The sequence below is a fragment of the Chlamydotis macqueenii genome, chromosome 5 (assembly GCF_036417535.1).
Source record: "Chlamydotis macqueenii isolate bChlMac1 chromosome 5, bChlMac1.mat, whole genome shotgun sequence".
In the NCBI taxonomy this organism is placed as follows: domain Eukaryota; kingdom Metazoa; phylum Chordata; class Aves; order Otidiformes; family Otididae; genus Chlamydotis; species Chlamydotis macqueenii.
In genome coordinates, this window is record NC_141560.1 from 49,558,295 (window position 1) to 49,573,272 (window position 14,978).

At 41.5% G+C, this 14,978-nt stretch overlaps 1 protein-coding gene across 2 annotated transcripts; it reads right to left on the reverse strand.

Moving 5' to 3' along the window:
- Positions 1 to 959: 959 nt before the first annotated feature.
- On the reverse strand, positions 960 to 14,547 carry EHF (ETS homologous factor). Of its 2 annotated transcripts, XM_086749173.1 has the most exons (8): positions 14,448 to 14,547; positions 11,645 to 11,890; positions 10,108 to 10,167; positions 7,641 to 7,709; positions 7,481 to 7,549; positions 4,593 to 4,652; positions 1,905 to 2,100; positions 960 to 1,059 (listed from the first exon to the last, which is right to left on the reverse strand). In XM_086749173.1, the coding sequence occupies exons 1-8, from the start codon at positions 14,542 to 14,544 to the stop codon at positions 960 to 962; spliced, it is 897 nt and encodes a 298-aa protein (XP_086605299.1). In that variant the 5' UTR covers positions 14,545 to 14,547. The 2 variants fall into 2 exon arrangements, with proteins under 2 accessions (XP_086605299.1, XP_086605300.1); XM_086749174.1 differs by lacking the exon at positions 7,481 to 7,549.
- Positions 14,548 to 14,978: the final 431 nt, after the last annotated feature.

Below are 14,978 nucleotides of genomic sequence, written 5' to 3' on the forward strand. Positions count from 1 at the left end.
ATGCCATGAGATTGATACATGTTCTGCTTGCCCATCTCTTCACTGCTTCATATGGCATGAATTTGAATGCTTTAGTTAGGATTATAGGAGGAATATTAATATTTCTACTGGGAAACAGATGCCTTTTAGTAAGGTCACCCAGACAGAAGACAATAATCTTCCTTCAATAGCTTTTGGTCCCTGACATTGACTCTCTTCCTTGCAGTTCACCTCAAAGATGTTAGTTAAAAACAAATAGCCCTTTTCCTGGGATGAGCTGAATGCCCTTTGGAGATTAGGGAGGATACTCAGTGCCACGTAAGGTCAGGTCCTAAACTTCTGCCTACAAAAGAAGGTCCCACTGGTGGAGGTAGCATGGGTTCTCCAAATAAATGCTGACAGCCACCTTGCAGAGCCACTGCTCCCTGTGGCTGGGATAAGCTAACTAAAGAGGAACCCACTGTCTGACTCAACAGAAGCAACTGGAAGCCAGAAAAGTGATAAAACACTCAGAAATCAGAGGAGGGAAGGAACAAGTTATATTGGCCAACGTAAACCAGCTGACTATGGAAGAAATCTACTTGGCTCAGAGATGCTTTACTGTTTCTTCCAGTTATAGTTGCCTTCCAAAGTGGATTATCATACTCTCTAAATGCCCTAGTATTTCGCTCCTTCCCTTTCTTTGTATGACTCATAAATCACATTATGCCTGTATGATTAAAAAAAAAAAGAAAAACTTCACAAGGAGGGAAAAATAATCGTAATTCTATAATGTTACCTTATATCACAGAAAACTGTGTACATTTTTTCCCCATACAGGACATACTTCAAATAAAATAATTTTAACACCAATAATGATAATGCTCCTTCTTCCCGACAGAAGTAGAATTGTTTTTTCACCCCAGTTTGGTACATAAATATAAGAAAATAGTCTTTGAATATTTACATCCAGGTGTTTTAAATGTTGATTCTTGACATATTTAATTCTCATTTTCTCTCCAGCCACGGGCATTCTTTCCAAATTTATATACTAATCTCCGACCATCCACACGCTCCAGGATTTCTCTTTTATAATAGTATCTGTTAAAATAAAAACATAGACAAAGATTTAAGATTAAATTCACCCATGGTCCTAAAAGGAGCATTGCCAACTAGGCAGTTCCTCAGCTAGCTGAACAGTCTTCATTTTCTATAAAATACCTAAGATTATTATAAGTGAAAGACAGAGAAGAAAAAAAAATGATGTCTTCTTTTTACTTTATATTAATTATCTTCTGAGTTTGAATTTCACCATATTTCCGGTCATAGCATATTGCCATTTTTATTACACACTCCTGTGAAATCTCATGGGGTTTTTTTCCAGATAAGCCAGGATCTGAAATCAGACCAGGATAGAATCTCAGCTTCCACTTAAAAATATATTTTGACCTTTCATAGATTATGGAACAATGCTCAAAATGTTAAGGCAAAGAGCAAAGAAAATCCTCACATTTGAAAATGTATTTTAAGACAATGGGTGGGGTTATGTCTAGTTTCTGAACATTGCTGGAAATAACAAGGTCTCTGGTCATTACTGGGCCATTTAAGCCTTCCTAGTTCAGTAGCACGTGAACTTTCAGCTTGCCTCAACCATATTTCCTTCCTAAATTTGTTGCTTGGTTGCTTCGGTGGACAGCAGCAAAATGTATATAATATATATAACACATACATATGTTATATATTATATATATTATATTATACCGAAATAGAAGGGCAAAGAAAAGACAAAGAACATAATGTTACAATCTCAAAATTAGTGGGAGAGACTCAGCTGCCAAAGAAAGCAACTGGCGCTGCTGACAATTCATTTTTAAAAGTCAACCAGATTCTCCGTTCAGGTAGCCTCTTTATGTACTCTAGTCTTCTACAGTAACATCTCAGCTCACCTCATAGCCCGGCTGAGTTTCTCATAAGTCATGCTGCTGTTGTTTTTCTTCTTTCCCCAGAGCTGAGCCACAGCTTCGGATTTTAAAAATCTGAAGACACCTTCTGACCGGTCTTCCCACTTGATTAACCCCGGATTTTTCTCAGGATTGAGAAGAATATCTCGAATAAATTCCCAAAGGTGAGTTCCTCGAGGGTCTGAAAGAAGAAAGGGAGCAGAAGGAAGGAATATCTAAAGAGCTCTCCGAGCTATGCTTGCTATTTTTATGTCATGTTCTTGCAGTGTGTCATCTACAGATGGTGACCACTTGGTAGGGACAGGCCATAGTTCCTGGAGTGCAGGACCCCCACCTTGGAGATATATAGGCAAAAAACACTGACAGCCTTTACACCGAAACTGGAGGTAAGCGTCAGCCTTCGGCAGTCTGAGCCCCACGGCAGGCAGGTACGAGCAACTAGGGGAAGCAAGAGTCCAAAGCACTCACTGCTTCCTTTTGCTCTTGGCACTGTTTCTGCCCTGAAGATAACATGCTTAAGTCTTCCCTTCATTTCATTTGCCCATTTTTCCTGATATTATTCTACAGCATGGCATGTAACCCGATACTATCGTGCAGCGCATGAAACAGCCAATCTAATTATGAAGCAGGGATTGAATCTCCATGCATTTAAAAGACAAACAGAAGGCAAAGGAGGTGAAATGCCATTCCGCATCAATGAGTATTTGGTCCCAGATCTCCTAGGTAGACTTAAAGAACTAAGAAGACGTAGAGTGCATAGAGGGATAGTGACAAACCTGGCTAGCCGAAATTGTATGTATGTGAAAAGAGTATAAAAATGTTTGACCGTGATATCAGAAAAGGCAAAACCAGATCTCTAAGTTCAACAGGTAGACCTCTCAGTTTAAGCACAAATCCATCCCATGGTTACTGTAGAGATGTCACCAGAAAGCCCAGGTCAAAAAGAAAAAAAGATTAAATAAATCCAACAAGTCAGATGTAGTAGTTTATGAATGAAGAATAACAAACACAGTGATTAAAGTGGGCCAGAAATATAACAGTCAAGTCTGACTTTAAAAACATTCAAGGATTCAGGCCAAATTAAGAATGAAACAAGCTAGTCAAAGATGTGAAGGTAAACAGAAAACAGTATACAGTGCCACATGAGTAGAAGTAGATTTCAGCCAACTAATCCAATATATTTATTTGTTATTATTTGTAGAACCAACAAAATGTGGTGAACCTAGTCTATCTGGGTGTCAGTAGCATATTCAATAGATCATGATACAGAGCAGTACTGAAGAAACTGGAAATGCAGAGGATTAGCCCAGCATGGCAAGGTGACCTTTTCCGTATGCTAAGGCTTTGATTGAGTTCTTAGAATCGTAGATATCTAAGATTGGAAAGGATCCATAAGGATCATCAAGTCCAACTCCCTGCTCCTCACAGGACTACCTAAAACTAAATCATATGACTAAGAGCTTTGTCCAGGACGCTCCTTGAACTCTGACAGGCTTGGTGCTCTGACTGCTTCCCTGGGAAGCCTGTTGCAGTGACTGACCATCCTCTCAGTGAAGAACCATTTCCTAATGCCCAGTCTGAACTTCCCCTGACACAGCTTCATTCCTTTTCCTCGTCTCCTACCACTGGTCACCTGAGAGAGATCAGCACTCCCTCTCCACTGCTTCCCTTGAGGAAGTTGTAGACTGCGATGAGGTCACGCCTCAGCCTTCTCTTCTCTAAGCTGAACAAACAAAGTGACCTCAGTTCTTCAAAGGTCTGTCTTCACACCAGTCCTATCTAATCCTTTCATTAGCAATCTTGATATACGCATACAAAAAAAAAAAAAAGAAATAAAATACTGTGGGCAAATAAAAAGTTCAGGAGTTCTGGTTGGGCAAAGTAACAGAGCAGGGTCAGAAAAGCAGTCAGGAAGAGATAGATACTCTGGAGAACATATTGAAACAGGATGAAATAAAATACTACAAAATGCAGTGAGGGACCAATATTAAGGTTTTCCATTAAAATAGGGAATGACACAGGATGCAAAAGACATATACAGGACATTTTCAGCATTAAAATCTCAGTAAAGTACATTAATGGAATTATGTCCAGAGACCACAATTACGGTAACCTGCCTTCAGAGTCAGGCTGAATCAAAACTAGATGAGGGGAGTGGAAAGACTGTCCTATCAGAGGAGAACAAGAGGGTAGGATTGAGGTGCAGATCCTTGCTCGTGACACAGTGCGTGAGAAGCTCTGCAAGGAGATGCTGAGCAGGGTCTCTGGTGCATGGTGCATCTGGCAGGTACAGCCATAAGCATGGCCATGCCTATACATAGACCTTCCTGATTTAATCCTGGATCTCCTTCATCATTCCTTTACTCCAGCCCACCAGCCCAGCTCAACATAGGGCAGAGGTGACTGGTTTCTGGTTGCTTCCCCATAAACCTTCACTGATAAAAACAATTTGAAAAGTAAAACAATACTGAGTCAAAGATAATGCAAGCAAAAAGTAGTAGAAACAGTCAGATCCTTAGAGGCCTCAATCACAATCACGATCTAACCAGTTTTGCTTTCAAAATGCTTCCTTTTCCCTCCCAAAGGGAGGGAAATATGTTTCTTTTCCTTCCTCTTTAATGTGTTTCTTTTCCTTCAATTAAGCAACCATCATAAACATGGATGTTGACTTACTGTGCTTCTTGGTGTGGGACTTTGGGGTATGATCTTGTGATTTTTTCACATCTGAAGAATCTGCAGAGAAGGAAAATGAACCCTATTTGTAAATTTGATTAAAGGCTTTCCATTGACTAGCAGGTTGAAAGAAATAAAACCACAAAAAAGAATGAATATCTCTTTTAAATATAATCACTTTTCAGAAGGTAATCTAAGTGAGGAGGAAGGGGGAGAGTTTTGTTTTCTGTACTATATGTTAATCAGCACACTTCACAAAGAGACCATTGATGAATAAAGAATGAATGCAGAGGTAAACATTTGGCTTTTGAAACCTACATTTGATTAACAAATACCTCACCTCATGTTATGTGAGAGAGAGAGAAAAATAAGACGATCATGTCTATAAAAGTAATCCTGAATTGTCCCATTATGTCTTAGTCTTTGCAGAAGCATGTATCTTTGGGGGCTTATTTGTTTCTGAAGAGATGATCTAATGTGAAATGTATGTGCTGATACCAATGCACAGAACACCTACCTGACTGAGACATAATGAACTGGCAAAGCGGTGTTGTTTGGAGGGGGCAGGGTGGGGGAATGGGGCTGCGCTGGTAGGAGTTTTTGGCAGCTGGATGTGCATATATTGTTACGTGGCTCAGAGCCATAGAAACAAGCCATTTCTCATCAATGGTACTTTATCACCTCCAGCCATCCAGAGGAGGAACATGGTTTCTGGCACAAGCATTTCTTCAGAGAAGAAGAAAAATAAAGTTCCGCCTGTTCATGACTGTAACCTACCTCGCAGTCTGCACATTCAACCCTCTCACCCTCAAACCACTGCAGCCTAGCTCTGCTTTTGTCATTAATTAATAGCTTTCATCTGATTGCTCTGAGTTTCACAAAATCTGTGGGATAGTCCTGAGAGGGAGCCCCTTCTGTGTTTGCTTTTCAGCATACTCCGTGCCTGAATTCCATAATCCAAAGCTTAAGGTCCCACGCACGTTTTCCCAGCTTCTATGAATGCACAATTATCATACTTTTCATGGAAACCAGGCATTTGCATGGGAAAATGACTCACAGGAAATATTCATTTGCATAGAAACTTGTCGGATTTGCACAAGCAACTGCAATAACTGCATGTGAAAAGGTAGATGCAAAGCTATTCACACACTTGCTTTATTCATACATAACTGGAAACATAATCTGAACAGGTCAGTGAGGATAAATCCAACCTCCACTATTCTGAGCCTGACATAATTATTGTCCTTGACTCCTAAGCAGCAAACGTGCTCTGAGTCATTTTGCCTTCCCGCTCTCAAAGAGCAGGAACTAGCCTGAACCTCACTCAGCTTGGGGGGAAAAAGTAAAATGAGGTTTATTTCACTGCCTTTCCTCAGATTATGATTCCCTGATGTTATTAAAAGTCTGTGGGAACTCCAGTCAAGGACAGCGGAACCCAGTCCTTTATTTGCCCTCTTATATAAATTCTTCTCATTTTAAAATCTTACAATTCGCTTGCAAATGTTTGTTATGCTCCACTTAGCTGGAGATTTGTTCTTGGAAGTTCAGTTGCCTTCTGCCTAGCTGGTGATTTATTCTGGATTTCACCTGTGTAAATAGCCTCCCACTCTGCCTCCGCTTCTACGTGGAGACCGGTTTCAAACATGCCACGTTAGGAGGCTGGGGCCTGACAGATGAAAAGAGTTATGATGCAGTTTCAACAAAGCTGTCTTGCAAAACTTTTGACAAAAGGTTGTACAGTATTTGCATATGATTCAGGAATGAGACATTTTTTTTACGGGATATACAAATTTAGTTTTTACAGAGGCTGTGCCCTTGGCATGCCACCCTAGCTCTAGGCTTTAGCAGTCAGTGGGTAAACACACCGTGCCGGGATCTTGACAGGTCCCCAGTCCTGTCAGAGAGCTCCGAAATCTTGGTAGCCATCTTGTGAGAGTGGGTGGAGGCAACGGAGAAAGCAAACAGAGTACTTGGTTGGTTTTTTTTAAGGTTTAGTGGGTTTCTTCTTCTGGTCAGGTTTTCTTTCTTTTTTTAATTTATTGCTGAGTGCATTAGTTTAAACTGTATGTCACTTGGCAAGTCTAGCTATGCTGGGAGGCCAGGGGATGCAGCGAACAAGCAGGCAGAGAGGCTGTGAGACAAAGGTTGCCCCCACAGCGGGGCTGTGTCTACGGCAGCGTGCTTTCCTTTCTCATCCTCCCATGACTTCCCCTGCTTTCTCCCTCAAGACACGTGTGCCCAGACTGCATTTTTGCCGGGAACTACAGCAAAAAGGGTTTTGTCTTTCTGCTACCCTTTAGCAGGCAGATTATATCTCTGCCTCATGGCAGCACTGTGGAGGGGTGAAGAGGCATGCAGTGCCTGCCCTGCTGTCAGCTGAAACGGACTCTAGTAGGAAGCCCTGCTGCTGATGGAGTTGAGCAGAGGGCTTGGTGCCTGCCCTACAGCTTCCCTGTGCCAACACAAAACCCGGCCCCAAACCTAGCAACCTACTCAGCATGAATCGCTGCCTCACTAGGGAAATGCAGAGGAACATGGCACTCGTTTGCCCATACCCAACTACATCACAGAAAAGTGTAGTGGAGCTGGAATGTCTCGTCTCTCCGACACTAGCATCTTCCCCTTTGACTCAGTCACTTTAAAAGATATGTGGAGATTGCAGATTATTTGATCTTCTTTGTCTTGACAGAGAGAAGAGAGAAGCATTTCTTTAAAGTAAGCTATTGTAGTAATGATAGCTAAAAGAGCTGTCAGAATCAGTATTGCTTGGTTTAAAATTACTGGAGGCTCAGATTCAATCCTACAACAGAAGATAACAGAGACTATTATACGTCGGTAGCTCTGGGACAAGCGACAAACAATTAACAATATAATTACAAGTTCCTTACCAGGAGGTTGATGACTAGGTGTCGTCATGGAAATCTGAGCACGACAGAATGTTTTACTGTCCAATAGCTCTGGGAATTAAAAAGAAGACATTTAAAGTAATAACCTCAGACAATAATAAAACTATCTCAGAAATGCATGAAGTATTATGATGTTAGTTACCTACTGTGCTACCATAGCCACTGTCATACAGGTAATTCTCTTCTTTCCAGGACACCATTAATGATGGATCTGAAGGTAAGGGACCAAAAGGAAAATCAGATCACTGAAAGAACATTTTTTAGCACAGAGATGAATGTTGAACACTGAGGGAATAAGAAATGTGCAAAAAAAAAGAGCTATGAAGGGAACCAAGAAATGAAGGGACTATGTATGAAATTATTTCCTTTTCTCAAATTATGAATGAGATTTTGCATACTCAGGGAAATGTACTTACACAAAGCACTGACTTTTAGAAATAATCTAGTAGGGTCTTCCTTTTCCTGGCAGATACATCATTTATGCCTGCCATTGAAGGAGTTCTCCTATGTCAGATCAAATCTAACTCTACATGGTCCAGTCCTGAATTCTCAGCCCCTGGTACTTATGACAGTGCTTTGGTGCCTTAGAGATGAAAGTGTTCTCAAATATCTAGTAAAACAGGAGGATGCTTATAATAAGTATTTGTTTCTATAATAGCAGAACTCAAAAGTCCTTTCTGAAACAGAGCTTCATGTGTAAGCATATAGTGAGAAACATCAAAGCGTAATCCTAGACAAAGGGCCATTTTACTCCAGGCATGTCAAGTTCCCATCCTTAACCTAAAAACCACCTTCATGATTAAAGAGGAACAATTTTTAGTGACTTTCTGGTCAGGTGGATCAATTTAAGCAGAAGAGAAGTATTGTCTTTATGACCTGTACATTGATCAGGAAATTGTTCTCTTTGCAGGGCATTTTTGAGGTCAGAAGCCTTAAAAATCTATTTTTCTTTTGAATCCAGGTCAGAAAGGATGAGATGTAAGGTTCAAATCTAGGTTTTACCTTTTGTTTTTCATATTCATATAAATGAAATAAAAAAACTAAAAATGAATTATAGCTAAATCATCATGTTTGGCTGAGTTACCACTTATGACATAGGAATTTAGCAGGCATGCTAAGTAATAGCTGCATGTTTGGGCACCCAGAGCTTGTTTTCCTACAATAGCACACACCCTTTGCTTGCTTGGACACCTGATCTGCCTAATGTTGCCTCTGAAAACAGGCCTTACCTAGCCAGAACATGAGGAGACAACTTATCTTCCCAGTTTGGCCCTTTTCAGTACCCATGTCTTCGCAACTGCAATGGCCTACTAAGATGAGGCTGGCTTCCCCTCTAAACCACCAGCCCCATCCCTGCTGGTTCATGGGGAGTCCCTTCCTCAACAGCCCCAATCCGTACCACCTATTCCTCCCCAAGCAGAAACTACACCCACTCCCACTGCCAATGGTCGGCATCGCCAGAGCCCCACCATGCCACTCCTGATTCAGCACAGTTAGGGAAACCATCAGTTAGTCCTGGGCTTTCACCTTTCCAGGTTGTGCAGCTGAAGTACTTTGAGCTGCACTGTATATCTCTAGTGATGAGAGGAACTAATATACCAAGATCTCATAAATCAGGACTCAAAGATTACTGTACTGTCCTATATGGCAAGCACCGAGGCTGCTGCATGCACATCACCTGCACGACGCAGGCACAGGCAAGGAGTGGATTACTGATTGCAATGTTTGCCCACTGCAAGGAGAAGGTGAATAGTGTCCCTGGCTGGAGCAACTGGGCTCCTCCGGGTTAGTTGAATAAACAGACTGGCACTATTTGTTAGAGACATTGCACACTACGAATCTGTATTCGTTCTGCCAGGAGTTATTAAAACATGGCTTATGAACACACCCACATACAGAGAGGCTGGGACTAGTGGGATAGAGAGTGTTTGGATATGGGCAGAGGTGCTCTGGCAAAGGAACCAGGAAAATAATTGTGCCTGAAGAGGAGGACTGAACCGAGCTGAAGTTCTTTTCTCAGCGAAATAAAGTCCTGGGAGGAAAGGGATCTAGCTACAAACACCCTGTAAAAAAAAGATTGCCACAGGAAAAATGCAGATTTGGTCAAATCAGAATACTACCTCAATTTCAGTTTCACTGAAACACATGAAGAAATTGAAATGCAACATTTTTTTCTCTCAAAGTTGTTTTGTTTGGAAATTTCCTCATGTTTCAAGCATTAACAGTGCTTAACAAAATATTTTTTCTTTTTTTTTAAGCCAGGAATACTGTGAAAACAGTTTTTTTGAAATCTGCTGAATGAAGCATATAATGAAGTTCTCTACAAAGCTGGACTCACTGAGCACTGCAAATTATTCCAACACTGAACATCCGTATAGACTACTGATACTGCAGAGGTCTCCCAGGAAAAGTGGCCACATGCAAACTAAGATATGGTGGTACTACCTGAAGCTTCAAATGTAGACATTGGCTGATATTTGTGTTACTTCTTTTATTCTGCATTATACACTTTCCATTTTTTTAAACGCCATTTTGATATCTCTCTCTTTGAATGGATAGTTTCCCTTCTTTGTCACCATTAAAGGACAAGTTACCCGACAGATACTCACCTGTTTGCTCTGTCTTCACAATGATATTATGAGATTGGTACATGTCACTTCCGCACTGGCCTGCAAGAAAGCATATGGCAGATAGGACATGCGACAACGAGCACAGAAGAATCAAAGGTAACAGCTCCAAGCAGCAACTTCTACAGCTGAGCCAGACAGCTAATTCTGGAGTGAAAAACATACCCTTTCCCCTGGTACTTCAGACTTGTGCCTTATGCTATATCTAAGCAATTTAGCAACACAGGGAACGAGGTATAAGCAGCAGAGCAAACATAGCAAAAGAGATCCACCACGTAGGTCTCTGGGGAACATAAGTGTGTTGGTTTTGTTTGGGGCGGGGGGGGGGCGGGGGTTACAGTGACAGCTTCTGCAAGAAGCCACTAGATGTTTCCCCTTTGTCTGGTGTACTTGGCCGGGTCTAGAGCAGACCTGCTGCTGGCCAGAGTCAAGCCACATGGTGATGGAATGTTCAGTGATAACATCTCTGTGACAACGTATTTAAGAAGGGGAAAAATAATTTTAAAAAAAGAAGTGAAAAAGCAGAAGCCGGGGGCAGAGAGGGGGAGGCACAGACCTTGTGGGCCTTGCAGGCCTCACCCTCTGGCCTCCTGCCGGGCGGCCGACTGGGCTCGACTTGGCCCGGCCTGGCTGCAAGAAGTGGAGAGGAGATGAGATGTGAAGGGAACCTGAGAGGCGTCTGCCTGAGCCAGTTGTGAAGAATTTCTTGTGAGAGGAACGGCTGCAGATGCCAAGGTCAGTGGAGAAGGAGGGGGAGGAGTAATGCTGCTCCTGGCAGAGATTCCCCTGCAGCCCGTGGTGCAGCCCATGGTGAGGCCGGCTGTGCCCCTGCAGCCCATGGAGGCCCACGGAGGAGCAGAGATCCACCTGCAGCCCATGGAGGACCCCACGCTGGCACAGGCAGATGCCTGAAGGAGGCTGTGGCCGATGGAGGGCCCACACTGCAGCAGCTGGTTTGAGAGGGACTGCACCCCATGGAAAAACAATCCGCACTGGAGCAGTCTGTGAAGAACTGCAGCCCGTGGGAGGGACCCCATGATGGAGCAGAGGAGGAATGTGAGTTCTTCCCCTGAGGAGGAAGGAGTGGCGTAAAGTGACATGTGAGGAACTGACCGTAACCCCCATTCCCTATTCCTCCGCTGTGCCGCTCAGGAGCGGAAGGAGGTAGATATAATTGAAATGAAGTTAAGCCCAGGAAGAAGGAGGAATGGGGGGAAGCTGTTTTTGGTTTTTCCTCATTGTCCTGCTTTGGTTTCATTTTATTAATAAATAAATAGTTTTCCCCAAGTCAAGTCTGTTTTGCCCGTAATGGTAACCTGAATGATCTCTCTCTGTCCTTATCTCAAACCTCAAGCCTTCTTGTTATATTATCTATCCCTATTCCCTCAGAGGGTGGGGGGGACTGAGCGAGAGACTGTGTAGCTTCATCCCGAGCGGGGCTAAACTACAACAGTAAGTGACTTCTGAAGATCCCAGAATTCAGATCACTATATGCCATCTCTGCTTAATATCTACTAACCGTTCCATTTTAGGTGCTGAAGGTTGCTGTAAAGCAGTTGCCCTGCTGTCCCAGCTGCCTGAGTGAATTCCTGCAGGCTCATACTGCACAGATGTTCCCCATTGATATCAAACTCCTGGAAGGGTATGCAGTTGGCATCCAGTTGGTTGGTATCAAGGAGATGCTGCAGCCACTCCCAGACTTGAAACTTAGTCCAATACTGCGGGTGTATTTCATGCCACTGGGTTCCATAGAAGCCACTAGACACTGGAAAATAAAACAGGTATTTACTGTCTCTGTTAGCACCACAGGTTTATGTCAACAACAAAAAAGATCTATAGCTAAATTGCATGCCCTGGAAGCCCACACATCTAGATTCTTTTCTCAGTCCTTACAACTAGTAAGGACTAGTCCTCCTAACACTAGCTCAGTAGCTATTGATGAAGAAAGTATTGTTATTTTTTTTCCGCAGTTTTCCAACTAAAAAGTAGGAATTATTACATTACACCTCTCCTGGCCAATTGAATATGTAGTAATTAATTTATTAATGCTCCCTAAGTACACCAAAATTCTTTGATTGAAGATACCTTACAGATGTACTGTTGAAAAAGTATGTCGATCCTTGTGTGGGAAAACAATTTTAGTCCATCAAGAGATGATAGAAAAACCTTGCAAAATTCTCAGAATGTGACACGCAAATTTTCTTTGAATAAGGACTTAATAAGGACTGCATATGAATTGTGAGATTCAATCAAAGAGCGGTAAAAGCCAAGGCACTCTTGTATTGCTCCACAGCAAAAGCCTGTCAGAATGGCCCACAGCTTCACAATACAGCTCACGTTCTGATGAATGCACATTAGTTCTGGAGTCAGGTAAGGTGATTTCTGAATGCAGTTGTAGTTTTTAGTTACAGAAGCTGCCTAATTTTCTTATTAGGATGTCTGAATCTTTTCTTGGCAATCTTCTAAACTATTCTCAGTTGTATGTCATTGCACAACAATAATTTACATGTGCAAACGAAATAAATTGTATGTGGGGATAGGATAATTATATAAGATAAGAGCAAAGGCAGGACTGCTTTGGTCGGCCCTCACAGAAGGGCTGGCAAAAAGAGTTCAGTGCAATTTATTCCTTGGGAAAGGAGGACAATGGAGTATGCCAGGCAGAGACGGTGGCGTGATAAAATGCTTACAAGTGCATGAAGGGTTTAAGGATGAGGGAATAAGAGATTGTAGAGGCGGTTGAATTATGGGAGGAGGAAAGACTGCGATGGCCTAGCTTTACAGGAGCCCCACTCCAGGATGTGGCACTAGTCTGTTCTCAGTCTCTCCAAGAAAAAGATTACCCATACAGCTGTGAGAAATACTAACAACAGCAACTATTGCTAGAGGACCACAAGCAACAGAGTTAGCACATTTTAGGAAATCACCTCCCTTCAGGTCCCATTAGACCTCAGGTCTCTTTGGTTGAGATACAGTGCACAAAGCTAGTTTCCAGCTAAACGCAAAAAAAAAAAAGCCCCACAGTTACTTAGGCTCCTTTATCAGTATTGGCAAACAAGGTCTGTGTTAGTAACTTCGGGAGTTTGCAGGACTGTTTCTTATCCTCCTGTTGAAGGATTTGGGGAATGTATGTGGAAATTATTAAGAGTGTGGTATGTCAGAGAATAAAAGTTTGATGGAGCAATCAAGTGTCCCCTGAAAAGGAGGTTGATATGTATTCCCATCACTTCGTAAGGGTAAAGGAATTTCAGAGGCTACTAGACTCCATATATAAATGGAGAGCCTTTAGTGAGAAGAAAGAGTAGCTGGGTAAAAGGAAGTGAAGTGGTGAATGATTGTAGAGGCTGATCTGAGCTTTTGGCTTCCTGTCCCTCTAAAACATAAGTAAACATAAAACATAATCCTGAAGAGTTTCACACTGGAAACATGAAAACAGACCCCACCATTTCCCTTCACGAAATCCTGTGCAAAATGAAACTCAGTCAGGACTTTTTTTGCCCTATGAATCTGTTACAGATAGGTTGGCACATTTATCAACTGCATGCTTACGAATTACTGTGTATTTAGAAGTTACACATAAAAAAGAATAAGAGTTTCATAGTAAGTTTTGTGGCAGGATTATTTGAATTAGAAAGACAACTGCAGTATGTATTTGTCTGCTTAGATTTTAAGGTTTACCCATTGACTGAGTGATGAAAGTAATTTTAAAATTATATAAAACACTATATAGAGAGATATATGCCTATATCTATATTTTATACTGAGAGAGAAAATATATATTTGAAGACATTTTATATTTACAGCCATATAATCCAAAAACAGTAAGAAAAAAAAGTTCTCAGATCACAAGCTATCTAGTGCTTTAATGTCAGCCTAATTAGAAAGCTATCTAGTAATTTGAGCTGGAAAATCAAATACAGTAAAGGAGCAAAACCACTATTCCTCTGGAAAGCCGGAGGGGTGATTAGCAATGAAGAGTAGACTTGGTTCAGAGAAGGTGTGAGAGGTAAAGGTAAGAGAGAAAGAATTCTGGACCGAGGAAGGGGAACTTATGGCACTTTCAACATTACTAAATTCATTTTAAGAAAAAGAACCAGTAAGGAAATTAACTATAAACTGGTCACTTTCAGAAACTTAATCTTGCGAGTTCAGCTTTTTACAAATAAATTAACAAATGGACATTTTTCTTACTGGAAGTGAAACTTCAGTAAACAAGTATTACTGAAAAATAATACTTGTGTATGCTTAAAGGTGTAATAGTAGTCCCTTCCCCCTTCTCTCCCCCCAAAAAAGATGTCTCAGAGCTCTTGAATTCCTCCTACCATTGCATGTGGAATATCCGTCTGTCCAGGAAGGCTGCTGGTGGAGTAGATTGCTGCTGGAATTGATACTCATTCTGCCAGCTCCTTCCAAAATCATGATCTGTAAGTGAATCGAACAGCTTGCTTAGTGAGTGGTGACTAGTCCAAGCGGTAAATGGCAAAAAAAAAGAAAAACCCACTGAAGGTGAAGTGGTGAAGTGAGGAAGTCAATTCCATTTGTAGAAGATACAATTGAAATCAAGAACATGTTGCCACAATCCCTTTTCCGCTGCCACAAAAATCTCCTTATGATAAACATTACCATGATTGATTTGCATATGCAGGAAGCAAGTTTCTACAGCTGCCCATCCATAAATGAATAATCTGTAATCAGAAATGAACCAAAATGAAAAGACAAGGCTTCTGACAGAGCAATACAGGAAAACTGCCAAGCTTTTGAGAAATTAAATACTAAATAGCTTTACTTTTTTTTTTTCTAATTTAAAGAGAAATAAGGTTTTTTGGTTTTTTGTGTTTTCAGGAAGGAGAAAA